This window comes from Nipponia nippon, unplaced genomic scaffold, assembly GCF_047370975.1.
Source record: "Nipponia nippon isolate SJK-2023a ecotype South Korea unplaced genomic scaffold, ASM4737097v1 scaffold_18, whole genome shotgun sequence".
NCBI classification, from domain to species: Eukaryota; Metazoa; Chordata; class Aves; order Pelecaniformes; family Threskiornithidae; genus Nipponia; species Nipponia nippon.
In genome coordinates this window covers 1,197,614-1,215,070 of record NW_028262334.1, presented here as the reverse complement: position 1 = coordinate 1,215,070, position 17,457 = coordinate 1,197,614, and the positions used below count along the sequence as shown (strand labels likewise).

The 17,457-nt window shown below is 60.8% G+C and overlaps 1 protein-coding gene across 1 annotated transcript in view; it reads left to right on the top strand.

Moving 5' to 3' along the window:
* The window catches only part of SEZ6L (seizure related 6 homolog like), a 49,507-nt gene extending 37,539 nt beyond the window's left edge, over positions 1-11,968 (top strand). The window contains exons 5-17 of the mRNA XM_087754762.1: positions 332-517; positions 971-1,136; positions 2,030-2,196; positions 3,230-3,424; positions 3,512-3,650; positions 6,061-6,257; positions 7,505-7,699; positions 7,824-8,015; positions 8,254-8,448; positions 9,195-9,227; positions 9,378-9,492; positions 9,741-9,843; positions 10,175-11,968. Coding sequence (XP_087610888.1) covers positions 332-517; positions 971-1,136; positions 2,030-2,196; positions 3,230-3,424; positions 3,512-3,650; positions 6,061-6,257; positions 7,505-7,699; positions 7,824-8,015; positions 8,254-8,448; positions 9,195-9,227; positions 9,378-9,492; positions 9,741-9,843; positions 10,175-10,204 — 1,913 coding nt within the window. The 3' untranslated portion in view covers positions 10,205-11,968. The remainder of the gene's footprint in view (positions 1-331; positions 518-970; positions 1,137-2,029; positions 2,197-3,229; positions 3,425-3,511; positions 3,651-6,060; positions 6,258-7,504; positions 7,700-7,823; positions 8,016-8,253; positions 8,449-9,194; positions 9,228-9,377; positions 9,493-9,740; positions 9,844-10,174) is intronic.
* Positions 11,969-17,457: the final 5,489 nt, after the last annotated feature.

The window sequence follows — 17,457 nt, the reverse complement described above, 5'->3', positions numbered from 1 at the left end:
TGCTCCTCACACCTGCCTTGCCCTGTTTCTGTCCCTGTGCAGCAGCTCTTCCTCTGCAGACTCAAGTCTATTTTTTCCTTGAAGAGCTATAAAAAATAGATGAGTTCAAGCAAATTGTTTTTAAAATAGAAACTGGGTCTGAGCAAAAGCAGTAACAGGTGGAGAAGCAGCAGCGTGGTGGTTTGTTGGTGCTCTCCGGCCGGCACCTGGCAGCGAGGTCTGTCCGTAGCACCGTGGGCACATGCAGCATGTCCCCAGTGCTCCCCCCCTGACTGCAGGGTGGCTCAGAGCAGACAAGCCCTAAGCTCCGAAATGTGTGTGCTTGTTCCAGTGTTTATGCTGAGCTGCAACTTTCCACGGAGACCTGACTTCGGAGACGTCACCGTGATGGATTTACACTCGGGTGGAATTGCTCATTTTCACTGTCACCTGGGCTACGAGCTGCAGGGTCCCAGGGTGCTTACGTGCATCAATGCATCGAGGCCGCACTGGAGCAGCCCAGAGCCAATCTGCTCAGGTACACTCCTCGTTAGCTAGCCTCAGTGCTAAGAAAAACTGGGATCCCTAAAGAAAAAAAAAAAAAGAGTTGCTTGCCTTGCACCGTGAGTTGAGTGCGGTCCTGGGAGGGAGTGACAGCAATGCCCAGCTCTGTGCACAGTGCAGCCTGAGGTACTGCGGGTTTCCACATCAGTGGCAGCAGAATCTGCCTCCTAATTAGGCAAGTAAGGGAGAGGCAATTATAGATTTTATGGGTATGTGTGAGCATATATGTGTATACATAAAATAAAGCAAAGCCAAGCCAGGCAAGAGGTTCATGCATTAAAGACTGCTGACAAGAGCTGGGCAGGCATCAGCGGAGGGGTTCATCCCCTTTGCTGTGCAGAAGCCCCGGGTGCAAATGCCTGCCCGTACCCTTTGCCTTGCCCTGTCTCCTTGCCCATCTCAGCGGGGCTGTGCTCTGTGTCGGCAGCACCCTGCGGCGGGACGGTCCACAATGCCACCATCGGCCGCGTCCTCTCACCCAGCTACACAGGGAATCAGTCGAGCAGCATGTACTGCGTGTGGGCGATCGGAGCCCCCCCAGGCCAGAAGCTGCACCTCCACTTCGAGAAGCTCCTGCTGACTGAGAAGGACAGGTGAGGCTCTGGGAGCCGCTCGTGCACCCGGGTGCTACTGGCTGGCGGCAAGGTCTGCGCAGAGCCCATTTCCCTGCACCCCCGGGACTGCGGAGAGCTTTGCTCTGCCCAGGGTGAGGAGTGGGGAGCTTTGCTGGGTGCTAAATATACCAAGGCTTGGAAGCTCCCAGCTGGTCTCAGCTCCCCCACCTCGCATCTCCTGCCCTCCCGGCGCCCGGGCTGCGGGTCTCTGGGGAGGCAGCACCGACCCCAGCTCGGGGTGCAGCACAGAGGAGGCTGCCAGCCAGAGGAAGGTGGGGACGGGGTCAGAGAAAGATCCTGGTACAGAAGAGGAGGTTCCTGATTTAGGTGTTCAAGTGCTCAGGAGGCAAGACAGGCCTTTGAGCCAAAAGAGCTGCAAGAGGCAAGCGCAGAGCACCAGCCCCTGCTGCCCCGAGGCCCTGCGCTTCATGCCAGGGGATCTTGCAGGTCTCCTGATCCCGCTAGCTGCGGGGTGATGCAGTGTGCTGTGTCACACCCATCCTTTCCTCCCCCCAAATACCCAATGCCCAGCACTGCTCTTCACCACGGTGCAAGAAGCTGCAAATCCCACGCTATCTGCATCTGTAACAAAGCACACGCTTGCGGTGCTGATGCTTGCGTTTAAACAGCATTAACATTCAGTCTGGTAACAGGCAGTAAAGCAGGTTTATGGCTTGTAATAAAATCAAAGAATAAAGCCCCTGTTTATGACAGAGTAAAAGAGACTTATCTGGTTGGTGAATTTTTGTTTGCACGATTTCTTTAAAATGCCATATTCTGTGAGCACTGGAGGAGAAGGAGGGGCTGGGTGATGCTCCGAGGGGGGTGTGGGGACACTTCTGCCATGTAACATGCTGTGTCCTCCCGTGCAGGATGGTGGTGTACAGCGGGGACACAAACCAGTCCGCCGTCCTCTACGACTCGCTGCGCGCTGACAGCGTGCCCTTCGAAGGGGTGATCAGCGACGGCTCCTCCATCAGGATCGACTTCCTTGCGGAGGAACCTGCAGCCGGCACGGCTTTCAACATACGCTTTGAAGGTGATGTGTTCTCATTTCAGTACCCCTGAGAGCAGCAGGCCGGCCTCAGCCAATGCTCCCAGGTCTCAGGACATTCGGGCGATTAACAGAGATATGGCTGTAGGAAGGGTCTCGGCTGCCCCCAGCACTGTACCGCTGTCCCCATGTCACTGTAGGCATGCAGGGCAACCCAAACCTTGCCTGGTGCTGGAGTAGCTTTGGGGTATACATTTGCCTAGCAAGAAACAGGAAAAGAAATAGTGAAATTGCATTTACTCCAACAGAAGGGTTCATTGGTGAGCTGAGTGTCCATGGGACACATCTCCTGTGCCTGCCGCGGGGCAGCCCTGGGGCAGTGGGTGCCATGTCCAGGGTGGGACCCCTCCAAACCCGGGCTGAAAAAGCCATCGATGTCATGGGAATCACACAGCCTGTGGTGACCATCACCACCAAAGACCCAGTCTGTCCCCTTCCCTCAGTCCCCGTAGCGTGGCACTGCTGGGTACTGAGCCCACTCCAGCCGCAGGAACGGGGGCTGTCCTGGCTCCTGCCCTCGCTGCAGCGCTTGCTCACCAGGCTGCCTTCCTCCGGACCTGCCAGCGGCTCCTTCGAGGGTGGAGTGCTGGGCAAGCCCCGGGCAGCTCACACAGTTTTGCTCCAGTTGTCATTTAAGTGCATCCTGCTGCCAGGATTGCTCCCATGGGAGCTCCACGCCTCTGAGCAAGCTCAATAACGTGGAGTAATCCCAGGGTAGATTACTCAGCAAATACAGCAACTGGCAACACAGCGAGTGCGTTACTGATGCTGATGCACAATGGAAGTGGGGTGTGGTTAAGCCTCCATGGCTCAGAGCAGATAAACTGTTGTTAATCCTAATTGCCCATAAAATACGCCATGGAAGAGGCCATCCATGTACGGCGGGGATGGAGCGATGGGTTTCTAGCTGGGGACTTCTGGCAAACTCCCAGAGCTAAGGGTGTGAGGAGCAGGGGAAGGCAGTGCTCCCCACAGCCAGCTCCGTGCCCCTGTGGCTAACAGAGGGTTTCTCTTCCAGCCTTTGAGCGGGGCCACTGCTATGAGCCCTACATCCAGAACGGGAACTTCACCACGTCCGACCCCACCTACAACCTGGGCACCACCGTGGAGTTCACATGCGACCCCGGGCACTCGCTGGAGCAGGGTCCCGCTGTCATCGAGTGCGTCAACATGCGAGACCCGTACTGGAATGACACGGAGCCGCTGTGTCGAGGTCAGTCCCCACACAGTGGGGTGATGCTGGGCAGTGGGCACACCCCTGGGACCCTGGCTGAGCCGTGCCTGCCTCTCGCTCCCACAGCCATGTGCGGGGGGGAGCTGACTGCCGTGGCTGGAGTGATCCTGTCCCCCAACTGGCCGGAGCCGTATGCGGAGGGGGAGGACTGCATCTGGAGGGTCCACGTTGGCGAGGAGAAGCGCCTTTTCCTGGACATCCAGCTGTGAGTAGCCCAGGACCTCAGTGCATGTCTCTGCCCCGTCAGTGCTCAGCCCACTTTGCTGCAGGATCCCTGCTGCCCCCGCCCCAGGGACCAGCACCATTTCCCTGTTATCCCCCTCAGAGCTTTCCTATAATGTGCTCAGCACCCAGGGGGAGGTCCAGGGCAGTACTGAGTGCTGCTCCCCGAGTTCAAAGCACTGTTACACCGTGCATTGTACTACTTAATTGTTCCCGAGACAGCTTCTGAACCCCTCCAGAGCAAAGTCACAGGGAGTGATGCCACAGCAGCATGCAGCCACGTGCAGCCCAGAGTGGCACGCAGCACCATCACAAGCTGGTTCATAGCAGGCTAGGAAAGCCTGGGGACATCCATGAGCTGGAAACCTCATCTTAGTCTCTGGGCTGAATGTGATACAGGCACTAAGGGAGAGCAAGGGGCAGGGGGAGGCTCTGCCCAGCCCTCCCTCCTCTGCCCTGCCTTCTTTCTCTTGTGGGACCAACATTTCTTCACAAAACGCATCAGTTCCCCTCCTGACTGCCAGCCCGCTCCTGTGCCATTCGGTGACATGGCTCAGAAAGCTGCGGGGAGCAGAGCGGAGCTGCCCAGCCAGCCCCAGCTGCACCGTCCAGGCACAGGCAGGCACGGCAGCGCTCACTGCACATGCCAGGGGTTGGAGGGGTACGGGATTCGATGCCAGGTTGGGAGCCCTTGGCATGATAAGGCTGCTGATGCAGAGGGAATCTCCTTCGATGCTATTTTGGGTTTTCAAGAGGAGGGCATAAGTAGGGGCTTAGAGTCATGAAGATTTTAAAGCTTTCTGTAAAAATCACAAGTCAGAGCTGCCATGCACCTCTCCTAGCTTTGTGGGTGCTTGGGCTGAGCAGAACTGGAGGCCAAGTAATTTGAAGTCATCAGACATAAATGTCACTGAGAAAATCATGTTTGACAGGGAGCAGAGATTTACTACAAATGTCAGCTTGTCATGGGGATTAGCTGGGCGCCTTCCAAGAACATTCTTAATAAAATGTTTGGGGATCAGCTCAGGCGTCTCCAAACAAGGCTGAATTAGACGGGTTGAGGTGCAGGGCAGGGGTCCCACAGTGACTGAGCACGTCCTGGGCCCACAGGTATTGTGCACGCACAGCCGGCCGGATCCTGCCCGTGTGCAGGAGTCCAGGCTTCGCTGGGAAAGTTACTTCATCCTCAAACCTGATGGAGACTCTTCCTGCGGAGCCGGGAGCACCCCGGTGCTCTCCCACTGCCCCTCTTCCCCATGGGGAAGGGGAGGACGTGGTGTCCCTGCCCCAACCCCTTGCTGCCCCTTGCGCCTCGCTGGCGTGCAGGACAGCGAGCAGGGGAAGGCGATGTCCGTGCCCGTCCTTGGGGTTGATCTGACCAGTTCACCCCTGCTACCAGCACCGAGCAGGCAGCCAGCGGTGGGGCTGCAGGGGCCGCAAAGGCAAGAGACACAGCCTGGCAGCAGGGCTGGCAGCCCCGGCTGCGGGACGGGAGGCAGCGGAGCAGTGTTCCCCCCGGGGATGAGCATCCATCGCCGGCCCGTTGCTTGGGAGCGGGAAGAGAGCCCCTTGTCGCCTCCCGCTGAAGGGGCAGCCCCATCCCCGCTGCAGACGGGGTGGGTGGAGGCTGCTGCCGGTGCCGGCCCTGGCTCCGGAGCAGGGTCTGCTGCCTGCCCTGCCCGGCAGGACCCCGCACAGCCCCGGCGGAGCAGCTCGGGGCTCGCCGCCCATCCGCGGGCCGCCACTGCTCTCTGCTGGCCGCGGGGACGAGCGCGGGGACGCGGGCTCTGGGCCCCGCCGGACCCGGCCGCTTCCCCCGGCGCCGCGGCCGCTTCCCCAGGCGCCCCGGCTGCCGACGCTGCAGCGGGAGAGCCCCGGGCGAGGGCCCGGCCTCGGGGGTCGCCGGCCTCGGGGCTCCGTCCCGCCGCCTCCCAAGGGCCCCAGCAAGGAGGGCCGCCGCGGGGTCCCGGCCTTTGCCGCGCCGTGGGGCAGGGTCCGGTGAAGCTGGTGTCACCCTGTGACGGGGCTTTGGGCCACCCTGGCCCAGGGAGCCGCCAGCACCTCCCGGCCTTTGGGGGAGGGCTCGCTCCGTCCTGAGCCTCCCCAGAGCGGGGAGGACGGAGCCGGGGTGAGTTATAGGGTTGTCGTTTGAAAACCAGCACTGCCGACCCACTCGGGACAATCCAGTCCCACAGCGCTTGTCCAGCCTGCCTGGGGACGGGGATGATGGGACAGGGATGGGGATGGGGACAGTGACAGGGATGGGGACGGGGATGGGCTGTGAAGCAGGTTCGCTGCGCTGCAGGTCACCTCGCTGCCCCTTGAGCCCGACACCGTCGCATCCTGCCAGGCTCCCTGCCCAAGCTGCTCTCTAACCAAGCTCTCCTTTCCAGCCTGAACCTCACCAACAGCGACATCCTCACCATCTATGACGGGGACGAGCTCACCGCCCGCATCCTGGGGCAGTACGTCGGCAGCAGTGGTCCCCAGAAGCTCTACTCCTCCAGCCCTGACCTCACCATCCAGTTCCACTCAGACCCTGCTGGGCTCATCTTTGGGAAGGGGCAAGGCTTCATCATGAACTACATAGGTAGGGAGAGCGGGGTGCTGGGTGCGTCCCCTGCCCTGCCACTGCAGTGCAGGTGGGGACCATGATGCGCAGTCAGACCAGGTTGTCCAGGTACCGGGTTGGGAAGCGGGGACAATTGCTGTGACACCAGCACTTCACATCCCACCGAGCTCCTGCAGAAACCCTCAACCCCACTGCAGGTCTCTGGGTCAGTCAGTTCTGGGGTGTCCCCGTATGGCTCCTCTCTTCTAGGCTGGCAAGAAGGCAGTGGCATTTTTGGTCCCTGATAGCCCTGGTCTGGCCCAGTGCAACTGTGGAGCAGAACAGGGAGAGAAATTGCTGGAAATAGGGTTGCAGGATCCCCACACACACTCTGTCAGGCACAAAGCTGATGGCACTGAGGCACTGCAGCGAGGTGTCCTCCTAGGAGGGGTCACTAAAGCCAGTCCCTGGGTGGGCTCCTGAGATGGATGGTCCCAGCTGCTTGCTCCGGAGAGGCTTAGACTCCATCTGGAGATGTCTGCTCACATCATCCTTTGGTGCTGCCATGTCTGCCAGACCAGGGCGACTGATGCCCAAGAAGGGACAAGGACTGGGAAGGGCACTCCTTCCCCCACAGCTGCCTGCGGTCTCGCTGCCTGCCTCTCCCCCCTCCTGTCTTCCCCTGGCAGACTTCTTCCAAGCGTGTTTTCTTTGCACTGCTCACAGCCCCAGTTACGACAAACAGAGAGCAAGCTGCAATGCAGATCACCTGCAAGGCTGCAGGTCCCCTCCTCGGTGCACTGCAGCACACGCGGCCAGGCTCGGTGGACACGGGCACGGGACTGGGGAGAGCAGGGCAGAAATCCCTCACCAGAGCAAACCATGTCATGACCGCAGCATCTGCACCGCTCCTCCCATGTGCCTGCAGCCAGAGCTGAGCCTGGTTTTCCCAGGTTGCTCTTTTTGGCCTGACCCCAGCAAAGACACTGCCCTGTTTTCGTCAGCACAGCCCTCCACCTGCTTTTAGGGTCAGGGCTGGGGAGGCTTCAAAGAGCCCCCGTTACCCACTGCTGCTCCACTGCCCCTTCCCTCTGCCCAGGGGATGCCACCCACAGACCAGGCTGCTGGCTGTGGCCGTGTCGTTTGTGGTGCCTGGGGCTGGAGAGCTCTCTGAGAGGGACAAGCACACGGCAAAGAGCTGTGTGTCCAGGTGCAGTGGCTCCGAGGAAGGCTGTGCCACGGGGTCCCGCTCAGCAGGTGACGGCCAGCATCTCTCTTGGCTGCAGAGGTGTCCCGCAACGACTCCTGCTCCGACCTGCCTGAGATCCAGAACGGCTGGAAGACCACATCACACACGGAGCTGGTGAGAGGGGCCAAGATCACCTACCAGTGCGACCCAGGCTATGACATCGTGGGGAGCGACACCCTCACCTGCCAGTGGGACCTCAGCTGGAGCAGCGACCCCCCCTTCTGTGAGAAGAGTAAGTGCCCCCAGCAACATGCTGCTGTCCCCATCACACCCCTGTGACCCACACCGCTTTGTAACAGCTGCTGGTCCCCGCTGCCGTGCCAGGGCTCCCCACTCAGATGGTATCTTTTCCCCAGTTATGTACTGCACGGACCCGGGGGAGGTGGAGCACTCAACACGCCTCATCTCTGACCCAGTGCTGCTGGTGGGGACCACCATTCAGTACACGTGCAACCCCGGCTTCGTGCTGGAGGGCAGCTCGCTGCTGACCTGCTACAGCCGTGAGACAGGGACGCCCATCTGGACCTCACGGCTCCCGCACTGCGTCTGTAAGTTCGGGCAGTTTCTCCTGCTCTCCCGCAGCTCGGCTCCTCTGCTCAGGGGGTCACAGGAAGCCCTTTCCTGCGTCCGAGACCTTCCCCAGCCACATGGGGTGGTGCAGAGCTTTGAGCTACCTGAAAGCAGGATGGGGTGAGATCTTGGGTGCTTCCCCGCTGCCTCCCAGGCTCCTTCTCTCCCTTGGCAGCCCAAGCCCTGGGGCTCACCCCAGAATGTGTTCCCTTTCAGCCGAGGAGTCACTGGCCTGCGATAATCCAGGACTGCCAGAAAATGGCTATCAAATACTTTATAAGCGCCTCTACTTGCCAGGAGAGTCCCTGACCTTCATGTGCTATGAGGGCTTTGAACTCATGGGGGAGGTTACCATCAAATGCATCCTGGGCCAGCCATCCCACTGGAGCGGACCCCTGCCCATCTGCAAAGGTAACGGCGAGGGGCAGCTGGGGGGGGCGCGGGGACAGCCAACACCTCTGTCCCCAAAACAGGACAGCACGGGGACCTTCATCTGGCTGCAGACCCCCAGCAGTTCTCTAGCCAGGAGCTAAACTCATTTGAGAGCTGGGTGCTTTTCTGGATTTGTGCTGAGCAAGCTCTGCTGCCCTGGGGAGGGGGGAGAAAACCCTCTGGCCACCATGCTGGTGGTGTGGGGCGTGCAGGGCGGGCCTGGCTGCTCACTTGTTTTTCTTGCTTTGTTGCTTCCCATAGCAGTTTGCCCACCTCAGCAGGGATGGTCTCCTTGGGCACCAGCTGAGATGGGAGAGCTCAGCCCCAGGAAACCCTCTGGGCACTGATCTAAATAAGGTCTGGGTTTAGTGTGCTTTCTGGACAGAGGAGGACCCTCCCGTTGCCACTAAGCTGCAGGGATGAACTGTTCTTAATTAGTACTTAATGAAAATAAGTGGAGACCTTGTCTCTTGAGCAGTGGGGCTCTCCGGAGGTACCGCTGGCCCAGGCAGAGCCGTCCTGCCAGTGTCTCACTTGCCCAGCCCGCTCAGTCCCGTGCATGTGCTTACAGAGACTGAAAGCTTATTAAAAACTGAAAGTTTGCAGCGTGGCTTAGGACCAAATGGGGCAGGGAAACCCCAATCCTGGGCTCCCCACGCAGCCAACAGCTGCCAGTATCCAGTCAAACCCAGTTACGTACCAGTAACTCTCCATTTCTCTTCCAGTAAATCAAGACAGCTTTGAACATGCTCTGGAAGGTGAGTGGCATGCATTTGTTGGATGAGCCCTGAGCAGGGCCCTCAGCCAGAGCCTGCATGGAGTCTGGGATGAGGGAGGGGAGAAGCAGAGGCAGAGAGGGGATCACAAGATGCTTGCAAATGCCAACATAATAGATCTTGTCCTTTTAGTAGCAGAAGCTGCTGCAGAGACATCGCTCGAGGGGGGAAATATGGCCTTAGCCATATTCATCCCGGTGCTGATCATCTCCTTGCTGCTGGGAGGAGCGTACATCTATCTCACAAGGTGGGGTGTGCGGTCAGGCCGGGGGGCCGGCGGCAGAGCCCCATGAGGATGTGGCCAGGACTGGCTCAGCATCGCCGTGCCCTCACTGGCCACACGGCCCAGGCACAGTCCTGGGGACCCGGGCACCAAGCTCCCGCTCCAGGGTCCCTGGGGAGCCAGGGTGGGGGGGATGTGGGAGGACGGGGCTGGTCGTGTTTTGGTCTGAGGTCGTGCTGTGCAGCCCAGCGACTCTTGCGTCTCCCCTGCAGGTGTCGGTACTATTCCAGCCTCCGCCTGCCCCTCATGTACTCCCACCCCTACAGCCAGATCACGGTAGAAACGGAGTTTGACAACCCAATTTATGAAACAGGGGTGAGTCCTGCTGCACCCGTTCCTCCCTGGGGACCATCCTGACAGAGAAGCATGGGTTTTGCCGCGTGTGCAGCAACAGGACAAGTCCAGCTGTCCTGATGTGGGAGTGCCGAGTAACGGGGCGGGAGGCTCCATCCCTGTCGGTTGCTCCCGAGGGGCCGGGTGGGCTCCAGCAGGCAGGAGGAGGCAGAGGGGGCTGCGGGGTCCCGGCAGGGAGGGCACTGCTTCCCCAGGAGCAAAATGACACCTGAGGCCTCTCTTGCCACCCGGGACTGGGGAGATTATCCTGAAACGCAGCTGCTGCCCTCAACTGGCTCTTCCTTCTTTTCAGGAAACAAGAGAATATGAAGTTTCGATATAAGGACAGCGGTAAGAGAGTCTCCGGCTGCGAACTTAATGTGCTCTCATAGAACTTCCTCAGTAACTAATCCAGAGACCACGTGGAGTTTGGTTGGACCCCTGGACCTGCTGTTGTCTTTCCTTTTGCCTCTCTATTGAAGATTTTATTGTTTTCTTCACTGTATTTATTCTATTTAAACTGCGATAGGTGTGCTGCAGAGCCCCAGGCGCAGGCAGCAGCGGGAGCCAGGGTGGAGCCGGGTCCCAGCAAGGCCTGGGTGGCGTGGGGGCACCCGCTGTCCCCTGCCGCACGGCGGCGTGTCCCCTGGCACTGCCCACACCCACACAGGGGGATTTTTGCGGTTCTGATGTTGTTAAAAATTAAAAATGTCTCCATTGCAAGCGCCTGCAGTTGATTGCTGGGAGCTGAGATAGGCGCAGGGTTTGCTGCAGGGTCCCGCCAGTGCTGCCAGCCCTCCCTGTCCTGCAGCTCCTGGCTCCCCTCGCCCTGAACGGGAGCTGCAGCGGGGCACAGGGACCATCCTCACTGCAGGGAAGCAGAGCGCAGCTCAGGAAAGCTGCCGGCCGGTGTGGAGCCCTGCTTGCTGCGCCAGGGAGCCGGGGACGGCCTGGCATGCATGAGGTACATGCTGCTTTCTTTTCCCACTTTGCTTTGGATGCTGGAGAGGCAGCAAGCCAGGACTCACAGCTCTACGGTGAAGCATTAACCAGTGACACCCCAGCAGCCCACTGCCTAGGAGCTGTGGGAAACCTCCCTGGGCACCGGGAACGGAGCAGCCAGCACCTCTTTGCTCACACCAGTTGTTCCTCATTAGTAACACTTAACCGTGACCATTGCCAGGAAAACCCCAGTCCCGCTAACGGGACCCTTGCCCCCGGGTAGCATCTCAGGGTAAGCAGGATGGACTGGACTCCCTGTCACCGCTCCTGCCAGCTGCCGAGCTCCCCTTCGCTGCAGGAGGGTCCGCTGCCTGCCCCGGTGCGTGGGCAGCCGCGCCAGCACGGCACCGGCCAGAGATCGGGGCAGCGCAGCCCACCTGGCACCTCCCGCCCAGACCCCCGTGGGTCAACAGCTCCCACCCAAAGGCGCCAAGGTTGGCACCTTGCTGGGGCTCCCAGCTGGGCAGGAGATGGAGAGGGGCAGGGGATGAAGGTGGAGGTTTATTGGGGAAGGAAAGGCAGGCAGGCAGCGTGGCTGGGCTCCAGCACAGGAGACCAGCCTGGGGGGAGCAGAACGGGCAGAAATCAGCCCATCAAAGCTGGTCCCACTGCAGGTGAAGCCCAGTTTGAGCCTCAGCATCCCCTACACTCCTTCGCTGCCTTCACCCCTGCCAGAGCCAGACACCGGCAGGGCTGCTCCCCATCCGTGGGGACAGAGACCCCCAAAAGGGCCATCTCCTGCCTGGGTCCCCCAGGCCACCAGCCCCCCAGCCAGGCCCTGGGGAAGGCAGCGAAGCTGCCGACGTGTCCTTGGCTGCTGGTGTCTTTCTTTTGTCCTTGTAGAATGGCAATTGTAACCATGGGAGGCTGGTTTAGTTTCAGGATAGTTAGTGCATCTCTGCAGTGTACAGCTGAGACTTAGTTTTTTTCCTTTAAAAACAATGAATGTGTGTTTGTAATTTGTAAAGGTTAAAAAAAAAAAAAGAAAAAAAAAGAAAAAAATGCGCCAAAAATGTACTAAGCATTTCATTTCCCTTCATACATGTCTGTTTTTATAAGAACAATGTGAAAATTGCTGGGATTAAATATTTTTGAACATGATAAAGTACTTCCGTGGGAAGCTCTAGTGTTCAGTATAACCTCAATATAAATTGTTCTGTATTTTTAAATGTCTGAAATAAGTTTGCAGAGACTTGGAGTGCAGGTTTGGCCTGCTGCACAGGTGTGGGGGCTGCAGCGGTGCAAGCAAGGGTCAGCGCCAAGCATGTTGCACGCCTCGCTGCAGGACAGTGGCCCGATGCCTCTGGCTCAGCTCTGAGCGCAGTTTCCAGGGGCCAGATCCTGCCCTGGTGCAGCTCCATGATGTCCCCCCGCTCCCGTGGGATGGAGCCAGCCAAGCCCTGCCGGGACACAAGGTGAGCTGGCACGGCCCCGCGGACATCTCTCCTCCATGGGATACTCTACAGAAGCCAGCGCTGGTTCCTCCCACACCGTCCTGAACCCAGCCTCACCCCTTCCCCGAGCATCGCCTGTGCCAGCCCAGCCACAGTGATGCCTCACGGGGTGGGTGGGGGCCTGGGTCCTGCCCCCAAGGCACTGGGACCCCACTGGAGACCCGTGGCTGTGTCACGGAGGATATGCGGAAGGTTGGGGGGAGCCCTGCTAGCACAGCCCCGCAGGGCAGGGAGGGGGCCTTTGGGGACCCATCCTGCCTGTGCCCTGCTTGCCCTGCAGCGCCGGCTGCCTGATGACCCGTGGCCATCACCTGGCAGCTCCCACGGGACATGTGCCAGGGCAGTGCCCCAAAACCACGGGGCAGGGGGCTGCCTCACCTGCCCCCCGTATGGCTCCGCGCTGGCTGCACTGCTGCAATGCACAGCAGACAGGCCCAGCTCAGCTCAGGGAAGATCTTGGGGTTGGTTGGGAAAAATCCCCCCACTGCACCCTGGGAGCCTCTCTGGGCTGAGCTGCTCTGGTGGGGGCTCATCTCTGCCTCCTGCCCTCCACCTGCCGGAGGTTTCTCCCATGAGCAGCCCTCCGGGAGCCAGCTGGGCCCTGCCACATCCCTCTGGAGCCAGGAGTATAAAAAGCATTAGGAGCGTCGTGCCTGGGGGGACCCCCAGTGCCTGAGGGATGGCCCCAAGCATGGCCCCACTCCAGGAGCGTGGTGGTGGGATGGCGGGTGTCACCGCCTCACCAAGGAACAGGCGATGTGCTGCAGCCACTGGGAAGTCCCAGGACAAATACCATTTCCCAACGCCTGCAGAGTTTCCCTGGCAGTGGCAATGGTCAGCAGGGAGGAATGGGGATGCACAACCCACCCAGCGCCCTGGGAAATGCCCTCTCCCAGGGCATCCGCTGCCCTGCCAGGAAACCCGAGGCCTCCTGTGCGTCCCTGCACCTCCCCACATGAAACAATAAAATAATCCCGCACTCTGAAAATGTGCTTTTAAAAAAGGTTATGGTGTGACATAAGATAATGGCTTCGTTTAGCACCTGTCAGGCTAATGCACAGGGGGGCAAAGGAGCCAAGGCTCTGATGCGGAGCATTCCCGGGGGAGGAGGCTTGGGTTATTTTTGGACAGAGATTGCAAGAGAATTAAAATGAAGGGGAAAAAAAAAATCTTGATGCTGCCGTTCCTCCTCGGTGACGTAAAGCAGCAGCCAATCTCCGGCCTCGCGCTTTGTGCCGCGGATTAAGCTTTGTCTGGGAGCAGCAGCCACAGCCATTACCCGCCTCTCCCCTGCGGCGGGAGCGAGCGGGAGGACGCAGCGTGCTCAGGGATGCTCTGCCTTGGCGCGTGGGCTCATGCTCCCCAGTGGGATTTCACACGGCCATTCGCTGGCCACATTCCTGCACCTTCCCCCATCCTGGGGTTATTTCTCAGCAGGAGCCAAAAGCAGCCTGGGGGGAGCTGTGCCGAGGATGGAGGGCTGGGGCAGTGGCTGGCCCCCAGCCCCTGGCTCTGCTAAGTGCTTTGCTCAGCACGAGGAGTCAGGAACCAGACATGGGCTGCCCACGGTCACTGGTGACAGTGGTGACAGAGCCCTGGGGCCAGTGCTGGCACCCTTCAGTGCAGAGCCAGGAAACAGCAGCAGGGTGGAATATGCCTAAAGAGCAAAGAGCCAGGGGCTCAGGGCTGGGCTGGCAGAGGGGGCTGGCAGCCAGCAGCAGAGCAGCACCCAGAGGCAGAATTGCTGAGGGAGGGATGCAGGGCTGAGTGATAAAGCCATGATCAGAGGATCCTGCACGTTGCCTGGGCACAAGCTGGTATGGTGGGGACTGAGGGGACAGGAGCCTGCGGGCTGCGGGTCTCCTCGGCTCGGGGAGCACAGGGAGGGCCCCTCCGGGATCACTGTCCCAGCTCCAGCCTAAACGCTCCAGGAAATCCTGGCCCTGGCGGAACACAAGCGCAGTTTTGGCTGCAGCAGCGTCTTGGCAGCGGCTCAGGGGAGGACACTGGGCGGTGTCTGCCCCAGGAGTACATCTTGGGAAAAGGGAGAAGGAACCACTGGAGCCAGGAGGCTGCCAGGCAGACAGGGCTCCTGCCAGGGTGTCGCTGGCAGAGCCGTGCAAAGTGCATCCCAGGGCTGTTCCAGCCCTTCTGCCGTGGGATCGTTCCTGCACCTGCTCTTGCTGCCCGCTTGGCCCCTGCCAGACCCTCGCTGTCCCTGCCTCGAGCCCAGCGACCCCTCCTGGTGCCAGCAGCGGGGCTGGGCTCACACCTCCGTCCCACCGCCGCCCCACAGCTGTAGGCACCGGTGAGGCGGGGGCTGCAGAGGCAGGGCTGCGGGGTGGGTGCTCAGGGTGCTCCCCACAGGCTGGGGTCGTGCCTGCAGCGCTCCAGGGGATCCCGGCTGAGCCATCCCAGCCCCGGGACCTGCCCGCCTGACTCACGGGAATGACATCCCCCTGAGCTCCCCAGGCTGGGTGAATCACCCAGGCCAAACCAGGGGAGAGGAGCTGATAGGGCGGAGGAGGGACCTGCAGCACAAACCCAGGAGGAGGCTGGCAGCAGGATTAACCCTCGCAGCATCCCTGCCAGCCCCTCAGAAGAGCACAGGGCAGAGGCACCAGGTCCCTGCACCCTCAGCGAGGGGCAGGCACGGGCGGTGCAGGACGTGTTGCAAGAAACCTTTGTGCTGCATGCTGTGGGCTTAGTATTATTGGGGAAAAGCGCACCGGGGGGTCAGGATGAGACCCCAGTCCTTCAGATCTCCAATTTCCCCTCCTCTCCCCAGAGCTGTGGGAAAGCTGCACAGCAGACTGGTTGCTGGAGCCGGTGCAGTGTTGAGAAGGGGGCTGCTGCACTGGAGGGTGAAGAGCACCAGGCAACATCCTAAAGGCAGAGGAAAGAGAGGGGCAGCTTTTCCTGCAGAGAAGAGATGAGCGGCCGAGCTGAGGAGCAGGGCCTGGAGGGGCCCAAGGGGGAGCAGAGAGCGGAAGACAGACAGAGGGGAGAAGGGATGGGAGAGCCCAGAGCCCAGCACCGAGAGCCAGCAGACTCTATGACTGCCGACAGAAGGATGCGCTGTCTGCCAAGAGCTGGCAGGAGGTGCGGGCTGAGGCTGAGAGGGGTCTGGGAAAGAGCAAGAAGGAAAAAACTCACCCTCCTTTCACCCTGCTACACTCAATGCTGCCAGGGCCCTGCAGGAGCAAACTGAGGGGGGGGGGCTGGGGTGGGGAATGTGCCCGTGGGAGCACAGTGGAACAGCAGGAGCAGACAGGAGGCAAAAATGTGCCAGAACAGAAAACAAGGTGCAGCTTAGGTCTGCAGTAGCCGGGGGTGAGGTTGCTCCGGAGCAAGCACACACACCCAAGGGGCTGAGCAGAGCAGCCTTTATTTTGTTTCCAAGTCCCAGCTCGAGCCGTGACAGGGGGGAGGACGCGCAGGCTGGCTACCTGCGCCGCGCAGGCACCGGATGGCAAAACCTGCAAAACAAGGCAGGGCTTCCCCCGCGCTGGGAGCGGTGACACGCGTCCCACGCAGCTCCACGTGGCACTCTGCCACAGGGCAGGGCAGGGCAGCGCTGCCAGGGCTCTGCCTGCAGTCAGCTCGGCCCAGCAGCTCATCTGGCACCAGAGGGAACGGTGGAGGGGGGGCTGGACCATTGGGGCTCCTGGGTCCCCTGGATTTGACAGTATTCGCTTAGGTGAATGGGAAATGGGTTGAGAAGGAAAAAAAACCAAGCAAGCAGGAAGCAGAAAGGCTCAGGGCAAACTGTTTCTCCACCAGCACTTAAGAGTTGTTAAGGGACACCCCAAATTGCTAAAAATTTTACTTCCTTTACAGCCAACCTGCAAAGCTGGTCTCCTCTTTTCCATAGGGCCAAGCCCTGGACGCACACAAGGTCAGCTTAAACAGGGAACGTTTTGTCAACCCCCTTGGGCTGGCCGAACTGGAGCCAAGCGTGTGTGGGGAGGCTGCACTACAGTTGCTGTGCTCCAAGTGCTGAGCTGCTGCTGTTCGACATGGCTGTGGTCTGCTGGGGCCCTGCAGCTCCTGCACCCATGGGCTCTCAGAGGGAACTCCCGGGAGCTGAAGCTGCCACGGCCCAGGAACCTCAGCCCCAACCCTGCCTGCAGCTGAGGGAGGAAGCGCCTCGGAGCAGCGGGAATGGGGACAGGAGACGCCAGCAGAGAGGTTGTCATTTACCAACTGAGGGACCCTCCTGACTGGAGGGGCAGGAACTGGCCGTGAGCTGGGGGGGCTCGCATGCTTCTGCCACCCCTGGGAATGCCCACATCCCTGGGGGCTGCCTCCCCAGGCATCTGCATCCATGGTGCTGCATCCCAGGTGCCTCCAACCCCCCCAGGCCAGCATCTGCTGCATCCTGGCAGCCAGAACCCCTGGGAACAGCCTCCCCCCACCCCAGGTGCTGCAGCACACCCTCACATCCTTGCTGAGGCATCCCTGGCTGCCTGCATCTCAGGTATTGCCTCCCTGGGTGCTCCGGTCCCCTACATACCAGACACATGCATCCTTGGGGACCAGCAACTCCGGTGCTGCATCCCAAGGTGCCTGTATCCCTGCAGCCAGTATTCCCTGCATGCGCGGGTGCCTGCATCCTTGGAGCCAGTATCCCACACATCCCAACTGCTGCATCCCTAATAGTCTCTGTCCCTGGAGGCAGTATCCTGTCTCCTGGGTGCCTGTGTGCTCCCACCCCTGGGGCCAGCATCCCCGGGGCCAGCATCCCCTGCATCCTGACTGCTGCAGCCCCCAGTGCCTGTATCCTTGGAGCCAGTACCCCCTGCAGGTCCTCCCGCATCCCCGCGGTCCCTCTGCACCTCCCGCACCCCAGCTGCTGACGCCTCTGTCCCCGGGGCCCGCGTCCCCCCCCCGCCCGGGATGCCCGCCGCCGGGATGGATGCTCCTTCGGGGACCAGCACCCCCGCCTCCCAGCCGCTCCGTCCCCGCCTGCCGCAACCCCGCTGCTCCCGCCCGCCCCGCCCGGCTGCGCGGTGCGGGGCCGCGGTGCGGGGGCGCGCCGCGCCGCCCCGAGGCCGCGGCGAGGGGCGGGCGCGGGGGCGGGGGCCGGCCCGCAGCGGAGGGCGGGCGGGCGGGCGGTGCCTCGGCCGGGGCCCGCAGG